The sequence below is a fragment of the Thamnophis sirtalis genome, unplaced genomic scaffold, assembly GCF_051295495.1.
Source record: "Thamnophis sirtalis isolate CommonGarterSnake01/CBP01778 unplaced genomic scaffold, rThaSir2_p1.2 scaffold_6, whole genome shotgun sequence".
NCBI lineage: Eukaryota > Metazoa > Chordata > Lepidosauria > Squamata > Natricidae > Thamnophis > Thamnophis sirtalis.
Window position 1 is genome coordinate 72,837,279 of NW_028261386.1, and position 24,024 is coordinate 72,861,302.

The window sequence follows — 24,024 nt, forward strand, 5'->3', positions numbered from 1 at the left end:
GTAGGTCTGTATCATGCAACTCTCCACAATCAGCTTTAACCTACTGCCCAGAAATTGCAATCTACTGTTTCCAACTGGAATCGTGGAAGCATTCATTTAATCATTGTCCTCTTCAAAATAAGATAATGAAACTAAATCAGATATATCACAAGAACTATACAGTTATCTCAAGTTATCTCTTATTTGAGCTAATTAAACTGCACCAATATTCTTGATCTCAGAGGAATAAAAATACCAATTTCTTTTTTAAAAATCCACAATGTAGATAGTATCAAATGTGAAAGATGCAAATTAAAACTTACAGAATAGAAGAGCAAAGATCATTTTTTCCACAATAAAGTGATAAGACAATAAGGATAAACATTCTGTTTTTAGCTCATGAATTTTAATAAGTTACACCAATAATATTTTTTTATCTTTTTGAAATCTAAATATTGTCATTTAGAATCCAAAATAATAACAAAATTATATCATCAATCATTTATTTCAATTATGATCTTCCTACAATGATTAAGAAAGCAATCTGAAAATCCAGTTTTATTTTTTATAATCCAATTTCACCTACCTGAGGAAAAGTGCCTTTAAGAAGGCTCCATTTGAAATGGTATAAAATAAAATGGCTCATTCTGGAGCACTATCTCTAACTCTGCTAACCTTGGATTGCAGTGTTTTATAAAAATATTGGTATCCTGAATGGTTTCTCAAATTGAAGCTGTAAGAAAACTTACTGCACATGAGGCTTTCCTGATTCCTGTTAGGAGGAAGGTTATCATATTTTGTGCCACCTTAAAATTCCAGATTATTTTCAATAACATGACTTCAGATGGTGATAATGTTTAAATATCATCCCATCTTATTATACATAATTCAAGGAGGCAAACTTGTGTACTATTCCTTCCTCTTATTTTTCCCACAACAGCAAAGCTATGAGGTGAGGTTGAGAGCAAAAGGCTGGTCCAAAATCATCTAGCAGACTTTCAAATGTAAAAGAAGCTTAAAGTTCAGACACCTGGTTTCTTGGCCAGCACCTTACTTATACTAAAACTGACTCTCTATACATGACTATTACAGTATAATCATTCAGATGATCATTACATTACTACTGTACACTCATGAACTGCAATGGCTCCTTTAGAAAAAAAAAAGTGTTCATAGCCACAATCCCAATAGTCCAGGCACTTTTTCTAAAGTGACCCAACTCTGAACAAGGTTCCAATCCTTCAAAACTTCATGTAAGATTTACATCAATGAAATATGCTGAGATTTTTTTTGAGCCCACAAACTTACTAAGATATTGGAATGTTCTGATTGTACACATTTTTACTGGTAACATATTTTGACATTCTTAAGTTTTAGTATGTCAGCTAGCAATTTCTTTTTCTCAAATGTTAACTGCTGAAATTGAGTGAAACAAGGAACTTTATGAAGTCTATTTTTTTCACTCCTGCTATTATTTCTTTTTTAAGAGCCCAAATAGAATACACTAACCTCCACTGACGTGCACTTCATAAAGTGAATATTTTGGGGATGATAACATTCGCATATCTGGCCGGAATTTTTCTGCAAGTGTTTCTATCACATCCTGAGTTGTGGCAGTGCTAGACACACGGATACATTTTGTTGCAAAATTTCCAGCTGCTTTGTCTTGAAAATAAAACCTCATAACTCCATGGAATTCCAGATCCTGCAATGAAATAAACAGAGTCAATTTGATTCATTTTGATTAAAATAAGCTTAAATATTATTGTTTAACTGCATTACATTAAGTAGAAAAAGTATATTAATATAGGGGATGTTCTACTTGTACTATATGTACAAGAATATTAAATTTGAAAATTTTCACATGAAATGGGACAGGCAAAGGATAAACTAAAACTTCTTTTGCAGGAGACTTGGGTTAGTGGTGACGAGGCCCCTTTTGAGCTCCTTGGGTTTAATATTTGGCAGCTACCAGCAAAGAGGGTAGCTATAAAGGGAAGAGCCTCAGGAGGGTTGTGCATTTTGGTAAAAGCCGAAGGGAAACGAGATATGCTCAGACTCTGGCCCTTTATTTTCTCAAACAATCCATTTGGCATGTGGAGGGAAGTCAATAGTATTCATAAATGTGTATGTTAACCCAGCAATGGGCGACCTGTGGGTGGCACTGGAGGTAAAGATATTAGATATACAGAAAAAAATTATAAAAACACCTCTAATTTTGGCAGGAGATTTTAATGCCCGTGTTGGCCCCTCATTGAAACCTTTTGTTGAAAACGGTACAATTCCAGATGGTTATTTACACAACCAACAATCATGGGACTCCCAAGTTAGGAAAAAGAATAAAGATGGGGGGAAATTTCTAACAATGGTATACAATTGTAACCTTCAAATTGTAGGCCAGTACTCAGAGGTTAGAAGGTACCCCATAACCTTTTTTGGTCCCAAGGCATGTAGCTCTATCGATTACTTTTGTGTTTCTCACAGCTTAGTCTCAGGGGCTACTTCGGTCTTGATGTTACCAAGGCCTGAAAGTGATCACCTTCCGATTGAGATGTCCCTGGTAATTACTTCTGATTTAAGGAAAAGGAATCAAATAATTCAACAAATAGGCCACAACTTGGAAATAGCCCAGGAGAGAAGGGTAACATGGAAGAGGGTTGATGGGAAAGTAGTGACAGAATTTTTGAATTCACCATGTATGGAAACCCTAGCGTTTATATGCTCAAATAGTACAGGTGAACAAGAGCTTTTAGTATATTTTGCAGAAATATGCCATAAATTGAAGCATTTTTAATGACTACTAAGCCAAAGGGCCAGTCTGATTATAGTCACTCAACATGGTTTGATAACGACTGCAAGGAAAGGAGAAAACAGCTCAGGAAATCACTTAGGAGATACTAAATCAGCCCAAACATGGAATTACAGAAGGAATATATCATCACGAGGCAGAAATATAAGCAGCTACTGAAGAAGAAAAATGCCTCTTATACTGATAATTTATGGGCTGGCTTAGAACAGGCAGCAAAGCTGGTCTCACCCACACTTTTCTGGTTGGGGGGGTCTCAAAATTTATTAAAGATAGAAAATCAATAAGTGACCCAAATATTACTGCAGTAAGTTGGGAGAGGCATTTGGCCACTCCAGCAGTAGCGGAAAGTTCTGATGACATGTTATCTTCTCTGAGCCTGAAACAGGGATATGAAGCCTTACCCCAGTGGGCAGAAGTGTCAATCATGGAGGTAAGGCGTTTAATCTTTTCCCTGAAGTCAAACAAAGCTCCAGGACAGGATGCGCTCCCGGCATCGTTATTTAAAGAAAACATAACCTGGTGGGCGCCTGTCCTGGCGGGTCTCTTTACTTTTATTAATAGAACAGGGCAAATTCCTGCTAGTTGGCGCACATAAATAATTATTCCACTACATAAAAAAGGCTCTAGAGATAACCCAGATAATTTCCGGTTAATTAGTCTAATCGATATTTCAGCAAAAATTTATGCTAAGTATTTGCTTCATAAATTAGAAGATTGGATAAAGAGAGATAACATTCTAGCTGAAGAACAGGCAGGCTTCAGGAGCGGAAGATCTACTATGGACAATTGTCTTGTATTGGACCATCTAATAACAAAGTTTAAGTTTTGGAAAAAAACCACTGTTTGTGGCATTTATAGACCTGAAGTCTGCCTTCGATACACTTAATAGACAAATTTTATGGATAAATTAGAGGCCATGGGAATAGAAAAAAAATTGCTATATTTAATTAGATTGTTATACATGGAAACCCAGGGTTAGAGTACGAGAGAACAGGACAGGATTGGTAACAAATGCAATCCCAATAAATAAGGGCTTAAGACAAGGCTGCATTTTAGCTCCAACACTTTTCAATTTATACTTAAACGACTTGCCAAAATGTTTGGAAGACATATCACTCCATGGGCCTAGTATAGGAACAACAGGTAAATTGCTTATTATATGCCGAAGATATAATTCTGATATTGGCCTCACAGGTGGAGCTACGAAGGTCACTCGGGAGGTTGGCAGCATATTGTATAAAGAATCGCTTGATAATTAACGTAGAGAAATCAAAGGTAATATTTAGCAGGCAAACAAAAGATGAGGAGATGGGTTTTAAATGACAGGAGAATAGAACAAGTTCAGTCATTTACCTATTTAAGGATAGTATTCCAGACAAATGGTAAATTGAATAAACCTGTAAAAGTCGGAGCTCAGAAAGCCCTGGCTCAGACGGCCCAATTAAATAAACTTATCTTAATACAAAACTCCATCTTCATTAACCCCAGTGTTAAAGGTCTTTCAGGTGAAAATTGAACCAGTATGGGGCAGAAATATGGGGGTTAAGTTGCCTGGGTTGGAAATCCCTCAAAATAAGTTCTTGAGGAGAATCTTGGCAGTGTCCCCTAGAACCCCAGCATGTGTAGTGAGGGCAGAATTGGGAGTACATGCGTTTGGCACAAGGGCCCTGTTGAAGACTGTTTATTACTGGCTAAGAATAATCAAGATGGAGGAAGGGAGGTTAGTAAAGGTAGCGCTAATGGAGTAGATTATCTCAAGTAATAAAAATAATTGGTTATCAAGAATTTTGAAGCAGGTATCAAGCTTTGGTATTCCTTTAAACTGGCAGCAGCACGATCTTAGGCAGATCAGAACGTGGATTGCACAGAGATTTAAGGACATAAGTGCACAATCAGACATTGCACAGGTGACAGCAGCAAAAGTTTGCCCCTTGTTATCAGTAAACAAACACATTTTTAAAATAGAAAAATATTTAACTTCGCCTTTATCTCCCTTTATCTCCCGTCATAATCAGATTTTTTTTCCAAATTGAGATTGGACCAACTTCAAACAAACATGCTTTGGGGCAGGTATAAGGGGATCCCTGCAAGTGAAAGAGTCTGTTTATGTGGGACGGGAGAAGTTGAAACAATGTCCCACGTAATTTTTGATTCCCCCCTGTACTCAGATTTGAGGGAACACCAGTTGGGTAGGATCTTTTATACCAGCACCCCTAAGTCTAAAGAGTGCTTTTTGGAACATTGTTTGTTAGGTACTAATTTGCAGTTGGTGAAATGGATTGCCAAATTTACTGTAAAGTTGATGGAAATAAGGACAAAGTTGGTGCAGCAGAACATGGTAGACTGTAGGAAAGACCACTTGACGGGGTAGGCGTAGGGGTGACATTGTAATATAATTTCAAGCATATTTAATTTGTATCTTAAATTATTGCATTCTATTCTGATTGTATTTTAAATTGTATTTTATTCCATTTACATTTTAAGTTGTGGTTTGTTTCAATCTCATTTTAAATTGTAGTTTTTGTCTCTGGAACTTGGTATTTTGATATGGCCCAAGGGCTAATCAATAAAGATTGATTGATTGACTACTAAAACTTCTTGGAGACTTTTCATGTTTTAAATTTCCGTGTTTTTCATGGAAAATATATTTAGCTCTTTGAAGAACCAGTGGAAGTATAAATTATATAATACAGGTAAATTTTACTAATGCTTTCCAATTGTAGTGGTACTATAAAAAAACAAATGCTTGCTCCAAATAAAAGTTGAAAAGTTAAATTTGAGAACTCCTATCTTATCAAAACAACCAGGAACAATAAGCTGTTAATGTTTTTAGCTTTGTATATTTTTTCAAGAAAATTCTTTGTATTCTATTTCCAGTGAGATAAATGTTTTAATTAGCGCTGATCACAGAAAGTTGGTGCAATTGGTCAAGTTAACTAATCATCCTAAAAGATGCATGACTCCCATAAGCCACAAGTGAACAACCACTTGACAAAATGGGTATTGGTGGAAACCTGGTGAACTTATTTGTATATAGAAAAGTGAGGAACAGGACCTGATAGTCCTGGCTGCTTCCCAAATGCCTTGTTCCTAATTCTCATGAAGAAAAATTGGTCTGTGAATGATACCGTTGTTCCTGTTGAGGTTATGGAAAATTGGAAAAGTTGAAGCTTTGCTCAAAGGTCAATGGCGAGAGCTTCTATTCTCTGTGTTATTCTGTAAAATTGAGCATATATAAATCAGATTTCTGAAAATTAATACTTAGAATGTATTAATTCTAGGAAAATTACAGCATTGCTATTTTAACAGCCTTATAAAATTGTTTTCAGTTTTTATAATTGTTTAATTTAAGCAGTCAAACTGGCTGCCACTTTAAATTCTAATAGAACATGATTCATATATGTGGACCAAATAGATCTTTTGTTGTGATAATATCTTATAGACTGAGATAATTTAATTTTGCCTAAGCAGTTAAGTAGAATAACAACCATGAACAAATCTCAAGCCTTTACTAAATTAAACTATTTTAATCAATAAATAATTTTAACCAAATATTCAAGTATGTAAACGGTGTTCATCAAATAATTATTTGGCTTTTCTATGTTAATATAACCAAAGTGGCTTTTACTATGAAAGGCAGGCAGTTTTTAAAACAATTATGTGGAACCTTAGGATCGGAACCAGGAGCACTGTAATAGCCCTAAGATAACGTTATAATATATACCCAACCAATTATATCAGAGTATTTTAACTCAATTCAATATTTAGGCTAACAATGTAAAATAATACATCTATTGACTGCAATTTGATGTGCACATAAATAATTTCATTCTCTACTTCTCCCAGCAGATGCTAAATTTGACAAGTATTAACTACAGCAATAAATGCAAAATAAAAAGGCTTCAACAAATGTAACATAAACTGCAGTTTATGTTACATAATACTTTTAGGAACGTTATGAATAGCTTTACTAAACAAAGCAACAACAAATAGAAGTTTTAAAACATTTTGTTCACCAAATGAAATGCTACTAGAGCTTTGAAGATGTTCTACACGGAAAAAGCAGAAGTGTTAGCAATCCTTTTATAATAAACACACTATAACAATTAGATTGACAAAAAGTGGAAAGGCTACTGGTTAAGCCAAACAAGCCCTCAACAAACAACACCGTGACTGCTGTAGCTTGGAAACAAAGAACTTAGAAAAAATGCAGCAGCAATTTGATACTTTCCAGTAGCACTATCAAATTTAGATGCTCACGAAGGTACATTACATTGGTACTTTCTTATCCTAATATTTTAGGTTAATAATCTGCTCAAAAGTAAAATGGACTTGTTGTCAAGTACAATCCAATTTATTAAAGAGCATGTGCCCATAAAGGGGGAAAAAAAACCGCCTCACTAATGACAGCCCAAACGTCTTGCTGAAAAGCAACAGTTTTCAAAGATACAAATGGATACCCCCTCAAACATTTAGATTCAATAATAGAGATTCTTGAATTAAACAATATCTAAAAAATGACTAGAAAGCAAGTTTTTTTTTAAAAAAAACCCATTAACTGCTCATCCCAACTCATTCCTCAATATTCTATCACTAAGCACATTCAATTTGCATTCTCCTCTCCCCTTGCTCACCCAGAATTGCCCACTGCAGCCTGCTCCCAAATCAAGCAACAGTTCCACTCAACCACCCCAAAAAAGACAGTCACATGGCCCATTTCTATGTAATTTATATATGCAACAATTTATCAAAAATCACTCCAAAGATATATCAAGTACACGGAAACATATTTCCTATTTCTTTTCTAGCAGAAGCAGGAAAGGTAAAGGTTCCCCTCGCACATATGTGCTAGTCATTCCCAACTCTAGGGGGCGATACTTATTTCCATTTCAAAGCCGAAGAGCCAGCGCTGTACAAAGACTTCTCTGTGGTCATGTGGTCGGCATAACTAAATGCCGAAGGTGCACGGAACGTGCACCTTCCCAACAAAGGTGGTTCCTATTTTTTCTACCTGCATTTTTACATGCTTTCAAAGTGTTAAGTTAGCAGAAGATGGGACAAGTAATGGGAGCTTCACTCGTTACGTAGTACTAGGGATTCGAATCGCTGAAGTGCTGACCTTTTTGATCAACAAGCTCAGCGTCTTAGCCACTGAGCCACCGCATCCCTTATTTAGGTATTAAGAGATGCTCAAAATCCATAAGCTATCAACTCCCCTCAACTGACAGTTAACTTTCAATGGTCTTCAATGATTTTCACTTCCTTCTACTATGTGTTTTTAATAGCAGTATCTCCTCAGCCAATAAGACAACCCCCCTCCTCTAATTCATAGGTAATTATGGGGATGGAGGAGAGAGAGCTTGTTTTGTTTAGCTAGGATTAGTATCTGTGTGAACGTACTTAGCATAGATTCCTTAGCAGTCAAAGCTCTGTGAAGAATAAAAACACTGAAATATAGCAAAAGTAAAACTAGATTTTCATATACACTTACAAACTAAAAAAAAAATTCAAAGACAATATGAAGTTAACTATGCTAATAATTCCATGTCATTTTTATCAGTGGCACCAGTAAATCTATTATATGAACTATCGTTTTAGATAGTTCCCTATTATTTTGTTTTGATAAATCATAAAATTTCAAGTTTGGGGTATTTAACTTCAAAAGTAATTCTACAGAGTCTTTTGAATAACAGTTATAGTTTATTAAAACTGTAATTTTATAGAACAAATATGGAAAGTTTTCCTGCTTTAAAAAAAGCTGTTTTAATTCTGCAAAGCCACTTCTCCAGTGATTCTAGCAGATACACTGTAAGCACAGTTAAGAGAAGTTAATGCATATATTCTTCATTGAACAAATTTCTTTCATATTATAATTTTTAGAATACATTTACAATAATCTGCAAGTATTTTTTTAAAAGATTTAAAATTAGACCCTCCGCATCCAAAATAGTTTGGGATCAAATATTTAATGTGGGAATACCCAATCTATATTTTATTCATCTGTTTAAATTTTTCTATGAGCACACTGAAAAGAAAAAAAAAACAATGCTACATTTCCTCATGATTTTGAAGTTGGGAACACATGAAAATGATAAATAAGCCTTAAAGGAGTTTAACAAAACCATTATTCCCAAAGAGCCCCTTCCTAAATAAAAAATTATGCTGTTGGCAACATATATGATGCTTTTCCACTAATTTTAATCACAACTCTCCTCATCCAGTCAAACAAATATTAGGTATAGCCTGCATTTAAATACTAAAATATTCCCAGCCTCTAATTTAAAGCATTCGTTTTTAATAGATAATCACACATACTTCTGTAATCATAAAAGGTATCTATTTAATCATTTTAAAATCTAGATTATCCAGTATCGCATCACATCAATAGAGGGGCCTATCTCTCTGCAGTAAATAGAAAATATTTAGTGGCAGCCCTAATCTTGAATAGATCAATATCAAGCATATATTGATATCAATATCAATATATGCTTGCATATTTATGTTCCCTTGAATATTCCATTGTTCTTCAGAACCATTTGTAACTGAGGCATATGGAGAGTCCTTGGCAAAGGGCAACTGATCCCAAATAAAATTTATGTAACCTGTCAGCAGTACTAAAATGAAGGAGTTACTAACTCCTGCCCCTGTGATAAATAGGATTATATAGCATAAAGTCCTACTTATTTTCAAAGGAAAAGATCAATTGTTTATGCACTTAGCTTTAATTTCAACTAGACAACCAATGACCCTTGGGTCAAATTTTCAAGATATATTTCCTTACCAGATTCCTTGCTACCTTCAACAATGACAGCTTCTAATGTACTAATGTACAGTGGAAAAGCTTATTCAGAAGTATCTGCCTTGAAAATATCCCATATTGAACTATGTAGCAAACATCAGCACAGGAAATGTTTTAAGACATTTTGCATTGTGTCACAAACTGTTTTATGTTAATTTTATGTCATAAAATATTTTATAAAATTTGCAAATTTCAATTCCAGCTAGACTCATGTGTCCCAGATTTTGGACACATTCTGTAAATTAGATATTTGAGGTCTCTTGGTTCAAAGGGTTTTGACCAAGTTATACTGTTTTACTCAGTTAAATGTTACCGGAAAGAGTGTGTTAATATATATATATAATAGATATATTTAATATATACAGTAGATAAATGTACACAATGTATTAATGAAGCATCTCTTTTTGGTAATTTCTCTGTATCACCTAAATCATCAGGATCAGCCTACGGAAATGAAGGTGAGCTAAATGAAGAACAATAACTAAACTGAAACCCAGTAAATTAGAGGCGCTGTGAATAGTTAAGTCTTTCATTCAATAATTAGGGAAGTAATTAGGGAAGGAAGGCTGTACAGTCCTGTTTAGGACCCTACTGCCCTATTTTTCATGTACCTTCCACCAAATTTCTGTATGGTAACAAGAGGGAGGCCATTCTTGATACACATGACCAGGTAAGAGGATGCTCTCCGGTTGAGTTTCAGCTGACACCATTTTCATTTGATACTGGTGTTCCACATCACATAATTTTAAAATGTTTATGTCGTTAGAAATGTTAACTCTTATTGTAATTAAGTGAAAATTGGGGATTTAAATGGATGTAATCTCAATGTAAGTTTTTTTTTCCAAAAAGAAAGATCAGGATATAAATATTATGGTAAAAGAGTATTTTGAAGCTGGACTTTGTCCACCACAAAAGTCCTACATGTCCATCAAATAATAGACATTTTGTGAGCATACCCACGATGCCCTCAAAATTCCAGTTGTGCAACTAACTGTGATTCTTTTTTGTAGATCTAACTTCACAATTACTTATCACTTGAGGTACTATCTCACAAAATGTTCAGATACAGTAATTATTTGTTACATATTTAATAGATAAAGCTTCAGAATACACAACAGCATATTAACTATGGTGATGAGTCATTCTGAGTCAGAGGGCAATGAAGAGGATTTTTTAAATTTTGCATACTTGTATAAAGACAGATATGAATCCCATCAAATCTCACATATGATATAATGTATTATGGACACATTTTGAACTCTAACTCTATCCACTGCTGAAATATTTTTCCATAATACATTGTATATGTATTATATAAAAACTGTGGTGGCACTCTGGTTAGATGCAGTACTGCAGGCTAGTTCTGCTGCCTTCTGGCTGTCTGCAATTTGGCAATTCAAATCTCACAAGGCTCAAGGTTGACTCAGCCTTCCATTCTTCCAAGGTTGGTAAAATGAGGACCCAGATTTTGGGGGGCAATATGCTGACTCTGAAACCGCTTAGAGGACTGTAAAGCATTGTGAAGCGGTATATAAGTCTAAATGCTATTGCTATATTTTGACATGAAAACATTTTTTGTTTGATAATGTAGTACAGATTAATGATAAAGTATCCAAAGTTCAGAATTCATGTTTATACTGGACTCTATTTTGAAAGATTATCATTCATATCATGAATAGTTCTAGTGGAAACAATGATATTCAATTCAAAAAGGCTACCACATCATTCATTTTACTTATTCATTTAATATATATATATAGTCAATTTCATTATGCAATTAACTGATATTTGTCTTTTTGTTAATTGCAATTTCAACTAAAACTTGACATGGCAAAGAATATTACTATGTTCAATTAAATAGAATTTCAAAATAATATCAGAAGCCCTGTCAATATATTCCCTTGATTTATTCTTTTGCAAACTCCCATAAATATCTTAATGAGATTTCTTGGCAAATGATTTGGACACAGTTCAAAGTTTTCACACTGAAAGCTCAGAACAAAACAATGTTACATATCTGTTCTTTCTGCTCTCTCCCAGCTATTTTACATATCACTTCTTTCAATCAACTCTTCTATATAATGTGAGAGTCATAAACTACCAATTAAATCTTTAGACCAGCGGTTCTCAACCTGTGGGTCGGGACCCCTTTGAGGGTCGAACCACCCTTTCACAGGGGTCACCTAAGACCATCAGAAAATACATATTTTTGAAAAAATAAGGAAAACATAAAATAATTTTATGATGGGGGGGGTCACCACAACATGAAGAACTGTATTAAAGGGTCGCGGCATTAGGAAGGCTGATAATTTGACTGGCTAATCTGTTTAACAGGGTTGCAGTTAGACAGCAAGCCTTCTCTTGCTGAAAACTTTCTGAAAGAGAACTCCATTTTATTTTGATCTCCTTCCCTTAGGGAAGTGAAGACTGGCCATGAAAGCCAACTGGGTGAGCTTGGGTTAATCAGTTTGGCCTAATGGTTAAGGCACTAGGTTAGAAAGTGGGAGACTATGAGTTCAAGTTTCACCTTAGTCATGAAAAAGAGATGGGTGACCTAGAATCAGTCACTCTCTCTCAGTCCAGCTCAACTCATAGGGTTTTTGTGGAGAAAATAGGAGGAGGAAGGTATGTTGGATATGTTCACTGCCTTGAGTTATTTGCAAACATAATTTTAAAAAGCAGGATACAAACAAACAAACAAACAAATAAAAATACAACTGAAAATGAAATATGAAAGTCTGCTGATGGAATTTAAAAAATCCCAAATTAGCTACAGTTCTGCTTGGAGGACGAGCAATTCCAACTATTGCTAGCATAGTCTACATGTCTATTTAGAACAATAATTATCAAAGAATAGATAGCAAAGGTCTACATATGATTCTGTGCAGTATCTCAACATTCACAGATGAAAACATGTTTGCTGCCCAAGTAACACTTTCTTTCAAACATCAACTTTAGCTATTGGGAGGGGTACTGATATGTCTACCTTTCTGTATGCAGCAGCAGTAGATGGCTCATGAGAAGGAAACTGATTGAAAACTAGTTCTCCAAAGTATACAGTTGATAGGACAAACAGTAAAAGAAAATAAGTTTCAACTATAGTTATGGGCTGTGAGCCTCAATGTTAAGTGGAACTAGAACATCACACATCCAACACAAGAAAAGCACAGTTAAAATGTACTAAAATGGAATATCATTAGGCTTCTAGTCCTTTGAGTCTCAAATATTTTTACTGAAGAACATCATTTACTGAAGAACATATAGCAAGTTTATGCTAAGAGTTATTATTACAGCATGAAGTACAAAAAAGTTATAGTAAATATCTGTCTTTCTTTTTTCTTTTGGTTAAAATTTTGTTTAAAAAGACCTTTACAATGAAAGGAATGAGAAGGTATATACAAAGGTAATTATAATCATTATATGTCAATGAATAAAAAAACCATGCTTATAAAAATGAAAATATTGGGAATGGGTATACATGTAGCCTTCAACTTATGACCTGTCTTTTCACAATTCATAGTCATGACTGCCTTGGAATGGAGCTTTACAGCCCATAAAGCACTTCTGGGCAACATAAAACATTTTGCCGATTCTCCTTCACCACCCAGTCATATGGCCGCATTTCCAGCACTTAGCAACCTGTCTGCATTTATAATGGGGTTGCCTACTGCCCTGTGATCATGTGATCACCATCTTCTGTGCCAGTTTCCTCAGAAAGTCAATGGGGAAGCCGACAGGGAAGGTTGCAAATGGAGGGGACAATGGATTAGAATTCCATTCTCCCAGCATGCCAAGGAATATCTTCTCCACTCCATACAGGGAGAAGTAATCTTTCCGTGTGCTGGAAGATTGGGGGTCTAATCCAACCCACTGCCTAGGCAGGGAGCCAGATTCACTTAACAACTTGTTACAAACTTAACTACTAAAGTGATTCAGTTAACAATTGCGACAAGAAAGATCACAAATAGGGTAAAATTCACTTAACAATTGCCTCACTTAGTAAGAGAAAATTTGGCTTAATTGTAGTTGTAAGTCAAGGACTACCTGTAGTTACTAATACAGCATTTGGGATATATGGGTAATGATTCTTTTATTTTGTTAACTGTTACTATTGTTATCAATTACCTGTGTGTGTGTGTGTGTGTGTGTGTGTGTGTGTGTGTGTGTGTTTTGTTCAAAATATTGTAAGTGCATATTGCTTAAATGCGCTTATAATAAATAAATAAAAATGATGATCCAGGAACATAATTATGCATGCATGAATTAAATGAGGTAAAACAGAAATGAACTCATGAAGTCTGTGCAAGTCAGAGAAGAGGAAATAACTTGGTTACCATGACAATACAGGTGTTTCTCCACTTTCACGTTAAAGAAAGCAAGTTCAGCATGGCTTAAGTTTAAAGAAATTCTATTAGATAAAATGTTGAAATGGTTATATGTTGCTAAGTGTATTCTTTTAAAAATACAAGCATGCAAAGTCCACTAGAGTCAAAAAAATGGTGGCCAGTATACAGAAGTAATCACACATATTTACCTAAAATTGCATTAGGTAAGCATTTGGCAAAATAAATATACAAGGTGACTATACAGAAGAATTAAAAGCATTGTTCTGCTCTACAAAAGCAAAACAAAATCAAATTGCACAAATATTGGAGTTTCAGGAAAAGGCAACCAGGAAACCTAAATAATTATTTTATTTACTGTGCATCATTAAATGTTACTTTTAATAAGAACTTAAGTTCTCCAAAGACTGCACCCTTGTCTGTGATATTTCCTCAGACAATGACAATTTATGTACCTGTGCCAAATTTATTAACTTGAAAAATACATTTTGAGCAGGCATTATTGCAATAAAATTTGAACTGCTAATCTAAAACAGTTTTTTGTTTGTAAACTGAAAGCTCTAACCTACTTATTATAGTGAGGAAAAAATAATCAATGCACACATAACTGATCTGTATTTAAAATAAACCAGTGTTTCCCCTCCAAAACAACCAGATTCAGCTGTCTATATGCTTACTTAAAAATCTCTTGAGAGATAAATATAATTTAAATAGTAACTGAACAGATCACATAGATGTACACGCAAGAACATTTGCTTTTTTGAAGCTGACCTATTTATTAAAAATAAATAAATCTAACAAATTAGATATTATTTATCAGAAGGCTCCTATTAACAACTGAAGCCCAACCACAATCAAATGCAAATTTCATTTGTTATCTTGGGATCAGGAATGTGACAAATGTTCCTACTCAATAAGCAGGCATCATAGTCCTGTTTTGCCCAAGGAAAAAACAGCTTTCAAAATTCTTGACTACATCATCTTTCATATCAGACTTGTACATGCTCACAACTTGTTAAAAATATAACAGCACCAGCAATTAGGTGTGGCTTTAAAATTATTTTTAAAGTTTTTCTATTTAAACAGAGATTTAAACAAATGTATCCACTGAGCTTTCCAATAAAACATTTTTTTCAATATTTTGAAAGAAACTCTTTAAAATTACAGTATATTGAAGCAAATTAGTTTTTATATATAGGATAATATTTTAAACACATTAAATGTTTTCACAAATAATCAGTATAGAAACCAATTGGTTGTCAAAATTATGTACAAAATAAATGTACTGCATTGAAATTGTTCAAGTGTCTAAAAGATCCCAATATAATTTCTACTTATCCTAATCTGAGATTTCTAAAAAGAAATAAGAACCCTGTTATGTGCGCTTTCTTAAATCAAGCTTCTATGGAAATTAGAACACAGTACTCAGAAAGGGTGGCAATATTGGAGCTCAGCCAGGTAATAGTCCTCAAATTACAACAGTATGTTCAGTGATATTTCAAAGTTACAATGGCACTGAAAAAAGAGACTTATGTGATTGTTTTTCACACAACCATTGCAGCACCCCCTTTGTTACATGATAAAAATTCAGAAATTTGGCAATTGACTCATATTTGTGATGGTTGCAGCATCCTGGGCTCATGTGATCCCTTTTGCGACCTTCTGATGAGCAAAATCAGTGTCAGATTCACTTAACAACCATGTTATTAACAACTGCGTGATTCACTTAACAACTGTGACAAGAAGTGTCGTAAAATGGGGCAAAAGTCACTTAGCAACAGAGATTTTGGGCTACAATGTGACGGTGACTAGAGTACTACCTGTAATGGAAAAAGTGCAGGGGGAAGGGAGTCAGGAAGTGCTAGTTGAGGAATCACTGAAAGGAAATACAAGGTTGATCCAGGGATTGCAGTGGCTGGACAAGGCCTGTAACATGAACGGCAAAGCAAAAGAAGGGGGGGGGACCTGGGGAATGTGGTGGTGGGGTGTGTGCCTGGAGAATCACGACCACGGGGGTCCTTGGGGGAAGTGGTAAAGCCAGGGCACGGTGTCCTTCTCTTTACACCCGAAATCCCTTCCTCGCCGGGTGGAAATGACGACGGCTGGCAAGCATTTTGCAAGCATTAAGACGCGGGGTCAGGTACAAACAGATTATTCCCTGCCGAGAACGACCGAGGCCCTAACAGTAGAGGCCGGTCACTTTCTAATCAAAAAAGGTAACGCCAGCAAAACCCAGACTCTCCCCACTCCACCCCTCCGTCCCTCCTGCACCCCAACGCGCCGGCACAATGTACGCGAAGGAAAGGGGAGCTCTTTCCCGGGAAGCCGCCGCCGGGTCTCTCACCTCGGGAAGGGGCGGAGTTTCCCCTCGGCGGGGATGGAGGCGTCCGCAGGACGGGAAGATCGGGGAGGGGGAGAGTTGGGGCATGTGTGGTTGTTGAGGGTGGGGGAAGCGGCCAGCAACAACAGCGGTTTACCTCTCCACCTCCTGGGGCGGAAAAGAGCGGAGGAAAGGTGGGGGGGGGGAGGCCCTGAGGGGAAAAACAACCTTCCTCGTATTTCTCCGTCTCTCTCTCTCACCTCAGTAGGGGGACTGATCTCAAACAGGTCCAGCCGGTTCGCGTTCCAGTGGTTGATGATATCGGCCAGCTTGCGCCGTTCCTCTTCGCGGCTACCTCCTCCAACACCGCCGCCGCCGCCGCCCGACATCCTTCTCGGCCGTCCTCCGGGTTTCTGGCAGCCACCGACACGACGGGAGGGCCCGTGACGGCCCGGCAACGGAGTTCCCGGTGAATATGTCGGAGTGGTTTTATTTCCCCCTCCCCACAAAAAAAGAAAAAGCGGGGTGTGTGAAGCAAAGGCAAGCGGGGCAACCAGTTCTGGTGCCGCCCCTCGCCGAGCAAATCCTCCTCCTTCACGAAGCCCAGACTTTGCTCCCTTCGCTTCAAGCGCAGGGCACTCGGAGAGGCTCTGAGGTTTTGGTGGCAGCGCTTCCTGTTCGGCAACGTCTCTCCTTTGCCTCACGGAACGCCGCCGCCGCCGCCGCCTCACTCCCCGCCCCGGTTGTCTCCTTTCCTTCCTCCCCGCCTTTTCTCAGAGAGAGAGAGAGAGAGAGAGAGAGAGAGAGAGAGAGAGAGAGACGCTCACAGACACCGATTCGTGCGCGCGGCCGCTGCGCCGTTCTATCACGAGCGCGTCACAAACGCCGCTCACCTCCTCTCCTCCTCCTCCCTCCCCCCCCCCCACCTCGCCGGTCCTTTGCGCGCGCACCTCCAGGAAAGCATCCGCGCGCCGATGTCAGGTCAAGAGCGGGCGAGGGCGCGCTGGGAAAGCAGCTGTAACGCCTATCGTTCCCACCTCCCTCCTTCCCATAGCGTCGGGGGAGGGGAGGGGGGTTGGGTGTGCGTGTGTCTCTGTGTAAGAGGAGGAATTAGCACTTTGAGGGCGTTGAGTTTTGAATCCGCGTGGACAAGGGAGAGTCGCGCGGTAGCCGGGCCAAGCTGCAAGGAACAATGAAGGGTGGCGACTGAAAAGGGGCTGGGTCTGCATGGAGGACGAGGTTGCGGATAAGAAGCGCTTGGGAGTTTACGTTCGCGTTTATTTTTGTTTTCAGTCGCTCAAGTTCTATAAAGGGCTGCTTGCAAACAACCTGCCGTGAGTCCCTGAAGAATAAAACAGCCACAATGTGGAGAACCGGACGGCGCTGGACTTGAGTTTAAAGTAGTCTTTTTAATTGTGCTGGAACCTTGTTCAGAGTTGGGCAAGTCTCAATTTTTTTTTTACACAAGAAAAATCTAGACCGTGGAATGAAGTTTCTTGGCGACGAGCCTCACTACACCTGTCCGGTTAACCCGGTTGAATTTAGTGAGGTCTGTTGCTGAATGCGTGCTTTTAATGTCTCAGGATTTAATTCCATTGAACTCAAGATAGGTCGGGGAAGTTCTGAGGGTCATAGATGTTATTTTTTTCTCTTGTTCAAGCCTATTCTCCCTAAAACAACAGAAAGAATTTCAGAGAAAATGCAGGAAATCCTACATGAAAAAAATATGCAGCTTTGGAATGAGATTATTATAAAGTGTAAAATAGCTATAGCAGTTAGATTTATATACCACTTCACAGTGCTTTACAACCCTCTAAGTTTACAGTGTCAGCATATTGTTCCCAACAATCGAACCTCATTACCAACTTAACATTATTATATGAGTAAATAAGCTTGGGCTACAAAGTGGAAAATACTCCAAATTTCCTAATATATATAGAATAAACTGATAAGGTACCTCATATTGATTAATTTCAGAAAGCTTATTTTATTCTTACTGTGGGAAATAAGGATAGACGGCAGGTGCCTTGGGCCAAAAAAACCCTGAATAAAATTTTATGTTCACAGATGCCCAAGCAATGTAATATAAAAAGCAGCTGAGGGACTGACTTTTGAAGTTACATACATGCTTATCCATTAGCTACCTAATGAATGAGCATGTATATAAGCAAGATGATATACATGCCCTTCCTCTAGGCATGTTTATAGAATGAGTCATCACCTTGAACAGTAAATGACAGAGAGTAGAGAAACTTATAGTCATTTGTACACAATTTAATGTTTTACATTTGTTTAAAGGGCAGATTGAAAGTCCAAATGATTAAATTGCTTAACAGAGTAATCAGTGGTAGGTTTCAGTTAACTATGATCTTTCTTGACTATGACTTGGAATTCTGAGTTCCAGTCACTTCTGTCATTGTTCTGGGTCTATATCTTTAAGTACTGAGTAATTAAAGTCTGTTGATATAAAGTCAGGTTCAACGAATGCCAACTCATTAATTTGATTATTTGATTGTTATCAAATTAATAAAATGGTTATACAAATATAGAAAAGTTAAGAATTGATTTCTCTAAGCAAAAAACCTGGCCAAATTCCAGGAATGCTTGTGTTTCCAAAGAGTTCCATCTGTGCACCAATTGTTCATCAATTAATAATGAATGTAGATCTATGTTATTGTGACTTGGAGAAATATATGTTTTTCCCAATGTTGCAAATTTATGTTGCAATTATAAACTTTAAGATTATACTCCCCCCCCTCCTCAAAAAAGTGGGTGGAAATGTCTGTGTGTCTTATATAATGAATGTTCCCAAAGCCCTGCCCACCCGCTGGCCCCCACCTGCTGGCCTCTGCCTCCCAGCAATTTGCCTCCTTGCAGCAAACAGTCTGATTCAGCACTAGCAGCTGATTAGTGGTTGGATCGGCCTCCTGGAATACTGCCTATCAGCTGTTCCAGGCCACGGGGGTCGCTGTCGCTGCACATCACCATTGCTGCCTCTGCGCACCCCATTTTCAGCCTCCGGATGTCCCGTTTTCAGCCTGCGTATGTTTGACTTCTAGGTGTCCCATTTTCGGCCTCCAGGCATCCCATTTTCAGCCTCGGCGTGCCCTGTTTGCGGCCTGTTCCAGGCGGGAATCACCACTGCCGCCTATCCCCACTACCTAAAACGAGCCAAAAATGGAGCCTGCGGAGGCCAAAAACGGGATGCACGCAGGCCAAAAATGGGTATGCGGAGGTGGCAATGGTGGCTATGGGCAGTGGCTATCCCTGCAACCTGGAACAGCTGATAGGCAGTATTCCGGGATGCCAATCCAACTGCCAATCAGCTGCTCGTGCTGAATAAGGCTGTGCTGAAGCCGACCAGGCTATTTTCTGTTTGCTGCAAAGAGGCAAATTGCTGGGAGGCAGAGACAGAAGCAGATTTTTTTTTCTTATTTTCCTCCAGAAAAGCTACTGTAGTCCTATAGTCTGGAGCATCTTATAGTCCAAAAAATACAGGATGTGTTCCGGGATGTGGAGACCTGTAAGGCATTGATTTTGGAAAGCATTATCCTGAGATCTTTTTACACAATAAATTGCAAAGAATTCATTTATGATGCACAGAATTTATTTCCAGTTTCTTGATAAATGTCCTTTTTTCTTCTGTTAAGGTTGGGCTTCTGATAGTGACTCATTTCTTTCCCATAAAATAAATGTTCGGTCATCATTTTAAAAAGACTTTTCATAGATTCCCTCCTATACTGGAGTGTAAAACTAATCAGTTTTTTTAAAAATTGGACAAAGTAGTGGCAAAGATCTGATACAAAGATAAACATCCAACAATTGAAAGAAGCTGTGCTTGACATGGTAGCATGGAGAGCACTTGCCTATAATGTTGTTAAGAGTCAGACCTAGCTAAATGGTTAAAATAATAACGGTAGCAAAGATATCTCACCAATTAATCTTCTGCCTTCTTTCTCATCTAAATATATTTGAAGATGTTGAGATTTTATTGTAGAGATATCAAAAAAGTTAATATTCAGTATTGTGTTGACTGTATTGTTGCTTAATACGTTTAAGTTTTTTCACTGTATTTTTCATCATATGTCAGGTACATCAAACTCCCTTTGACTCAAAGCTGAATAAATTGGTTCCACTGCAACCCTCCACATGAGTCAGGGCAGGGGAGAGTTTTGCCTGAGGGCTATGCTTAAGAACTTGGCATGCAGTCATGTGCCTTTGAAGAGGCCACAACAAGGTATTTACCATGTATTTTCACATAACCAGCCAGAATGAAAGAGCTCAAGTGCATCACATTCATATAATAGCTAGATACATACATTGTTATCAGCATAAGCTACCAGTTCCAGCTAAATGCTAGTGGCGTGCACCTTATCTTTATGCTTGTTATGACTATATTTTCTCTCAGATCCTTGGAAAATAAGGAAAATCTAAGCCTAGAAATAGCAACTTTGCTGCTGATGATGATCAGAACAATGAGAAAAAAGCAAGACCTTTCCATTTTAAATGCAGCAGAGGAAAAATCCTTATTGCTTGAAAGCAACTATTCACTATTGCTTGAAAGTGAAAAGTCTACATTGATTTACTCAAATCCCATAAGAGTTCCCTGTAATCTAATTAATTTCCTCTTTTAAATTATTGTACAGGAAAATTAAATGTTTGCTGAATACTACTAAATAGTTAAAATTGTATTTGATTTGGGATAAGATTAGTCAGAAATCCTTTACCAATGAAGGCATTCTAATTATATTTTAAACCTTTAGTAACAGTTCTGCAAGTAAGTTACTCTTAGAAACTGTGAGATGTTTATCATCTTGTCTCTTATTTTTCTTAAAATGAATGTTCAAATGATAGGACATTGTCAAAGGAAGAGCATAGTTATGCTTTATCTTTTAACCCTAGTCATTTGCTTATACGTTGACAGGAATTGAATGGTAATGGGAAATTATATTGATAGACATTAGCAGTATCTAATAGACTCCTATAGTAATTTTGCCTGATGATAACAATCTAATAGCTATGCTATCTTAAAAATACCTGTATTTGTTTCATGCACATTTAACAATATTTATTGTTAAAATGAATATTCTCCAACATACTAAAAAGCTCCAAGGCAGGGGTGTCAAACTCATGTCGTCATGGTAGCATCACATGATGTGTCGTGACTTTTTTCCCCTTGGCTAAACTGGGTGGGCGTGGCCAGCACATGACATATCAAGCCCGTGGGCTGTGAGTTTGACAGCTCTGCTCTGAGGTGTATCAATTGATGGTTTTATGTGATAGAAAGTACTTTAGCATATTAGAGTATCCTAATTTTGATCAATTACAACCCCTTAAAACCACCATTCCCTTCAAGTTTTTTGGTGAGCAGTGGCTGCGGGGGAGGCGGAGGTAAATAGCTTTTTGGAACAAAATGGTATATGGTATAGAAAATTCTATTAGATAGAATTACAGGGAAAAACCCTCTACTTTACAGAAATGGTTGAATTTTCTTTGTACAATTGTTCGTTTCTAAAAACTCAGAAAAGGCATTAATAACTGTCTGTTAGAAAATTCAATTCAAATAATAGATGTATCTAAAGTTATTAAAACCAAAACAAATATAAACCAAGGAGCTGTCATTGTTATTATTTACATGTGTATTTATTAATTCAATTATTCCAGTGTGTTTTTAGTAAAACTATTTTGCATAGGCCAGGTAGAATCATATTTAAAATACTATTATCTTTAGCCAGAGGTAGTGGATTTGTAGAACACAATATGTATTATTATTTTTTCAAAGGAAATTAGTGTCATTTTCTCCTGATTGAGAAAAATGTGATGGATTGATAGTGGGTAAAATGACCTACTTTCTGGACCTCTAACTGGTCCAAAAAGTAGATTTTTAAAAACTCAGGATCGTTTTCTGTGCCATTTATGTCATGATGCAATTTTTTTCTCAGTCTTAGGCATTCTCAAAATAATTTTCAATGTAAATTCAGCTTACATAGGACTTATATTGTTCATTACAAATATTTGCTATTTAGTCTGAAAATTATCCAGCATCGTGCAATCAGACTAAATGTTGCAGATAAGGAATGCTGATATTTAGAATTTTAGCTGACATCAAAATTTAGGTGTCTGGGTCACTGAATTATAAGCCTTTAATACTATATTCTAAATCTATCTTTGCAAAACAAAACCAAAAAGAACAGAAACAACCATACTTGTGGAACAGGTTTTTCTGGAATAAATTTAGCAGTATGCTTAAAATAGCTTACAAATTGTTAATTCATTTGCTTAGTGCCAGTGTACTTAGGTCTGTGGTCTTTCATATAGTATATCATATGGATAGTGATAGGATGTCAATTTGTTGATATTGTTGGCTTTACTGAACCCTCTTTTCTTTAAAAAAAATAAAATAAATTTTATCCTCAAATTCTCCTTTTTTAAACCAGAATCTGAACTTTTTCTGATATTCAGTTGTTGTTCCTAGCAGATTTTCTTACCCATATTTGGCAATACTATTTCCCCTCTTTTCATCTTTACCTTTTCTTATCATATGAGGCAAAAATAGATCTCTGGTGGAGTCTGTGAATGATTGGCATTGCTTTGGGAAATTACTTCTGTATTACAAAGTAAGCTTAGCCCAGCAATAGAATTTAATTTTATATAGTCTTTAAAAAATTAAGTTTTTATTTTATAAAATTTAGGATGGTGTAACATTTTGGATTCAATGTTTTGAAAGTGCTTCAGAGTTCATCTGATCTATACACAAACCTGTCTGCAGCTCTTTATAGCAGTCATGTCTTTCTGGAACAAGCTTATGCGTACTTACTGTAAAGTAAACTTAATCGAAAGCAGCGATATTTACTTCTGAGTAGGCACAAGATTTTACCAATTTCCCTTATTTAAAAAAAAGGAAAATCAGTATGTTCCTTTGAAAAATGATCCCAGAATTTGTGAATTAACACCATCAAACTTGGAAACAGACTCACATCTATTGAGCAAAACAACTTCATTGTACTCAAGCTGTAGCATTAATATCATAGTTCTAAACAACTTGTGGTGAGAAGTTAAATATATATTTTCATGCTTTTCAAATTGCACACTATGACTAATAGATACCAGATAAATCAGTAAACTCTAAAAATAAGCCATGAATAGCAGATTGAGTATTAACCAGAAAAAGCCACCCTCATAAATGTGTAAGCACTATTCCTACAGATTCCAAACTGACTATCTAAAAGCCCATAGCTATATGATATATACTTGGGGGCAAGTATTATTATTTTTTGCACTACAATCAAGAAAGTGAGAATTTAAATATCATTTAATCTCTCATTTAAAGAAATCTATACATTCAAGGTATAAACAGCAAAAGATAAATTATTTGGAGATTGAAGCAAACAAATCCCTCAGCCATCTCTCCTTACTTAACAGTAAACATTTTCTGTTCTTTCTTCAGATTATATCAGTCTTTTTCATTTTATATCAAGATCATAAATATTCCATTAAATTAGTAACACATTGCTGGTTTTCCATAGTTCCAAAAAAATTATCTACCTAAAGCTGGTGACTCACCCTGTAATGGATTAATGAACAGATATACTGTAGCTTTTATCTACTTGGAATCACTAGTGACTTATTGGAGATTATGGGAATCCTAATACAACATCTAGAGGGAATACCAAATTGTGGAATTTTTCGTAACATCCACTTAGTAGCAGCACAATTCTGTAAGTCATAAAACCACCTCATTGTTAACAACCCAGTATAGGGATGTATTAAAATA

The 24,024-nt window shown here is 36.7% G+C and overlaps 1 protein-coding gene and 1 long non-coding RNA gene across 31 annotated transcripts in view; one reads left to right on the forward strand and one right to left on the reverse strand.

Moving 5' to 3' along the window:
- Positions 1-17,033, reverse strand: part of AFDN (afadin, adherens junction formation factor) — a 95,098-nt gene extending 78,065 nt beyond the window's left edge. For 14 of the 30 annotated variants that reach the window (XM_087718164.1, XM_087718173.1, XM_087718163.1 and 11 more), the window contains exons 1-2: positions 16,511-17,032; positions 1,489-1,684 (exon numbers count right to left, since the gene is read on the reverse strand). In XM_087718164.1, the coding sequence (XP_087574290.1) occupies positions 1,489-1,684; positions 16,511-16,639 (325 nt within the window). In that variant the 5' untranslated portion in view covers positions 16,640-17,032. Of the gene's footprint in view, positions 1-1,488; positions 1,685-16,510 lie in introns of all 30 variants that reach the window. The other 16 variants (XM_087718182.1, XM_087718178.1, XM_087718175.1 and 13 more) reach the window with 3 other exon arrangements.
- On the forward strand, positions 16,579-21,861 carry LOC106549264 (uncharacterized). The gene is made up of 3 exons (XR_001313569.2): positions 16,579-16,719; positions 17,544-17,799; positions 20,341-21,861. It is a non-coding gene; the product is annotated as an uncharacterized LOC106549264 (long non-coding RNA).
- Positions 21,862-24,024: the final 2,163 nt, after the last annotated feature.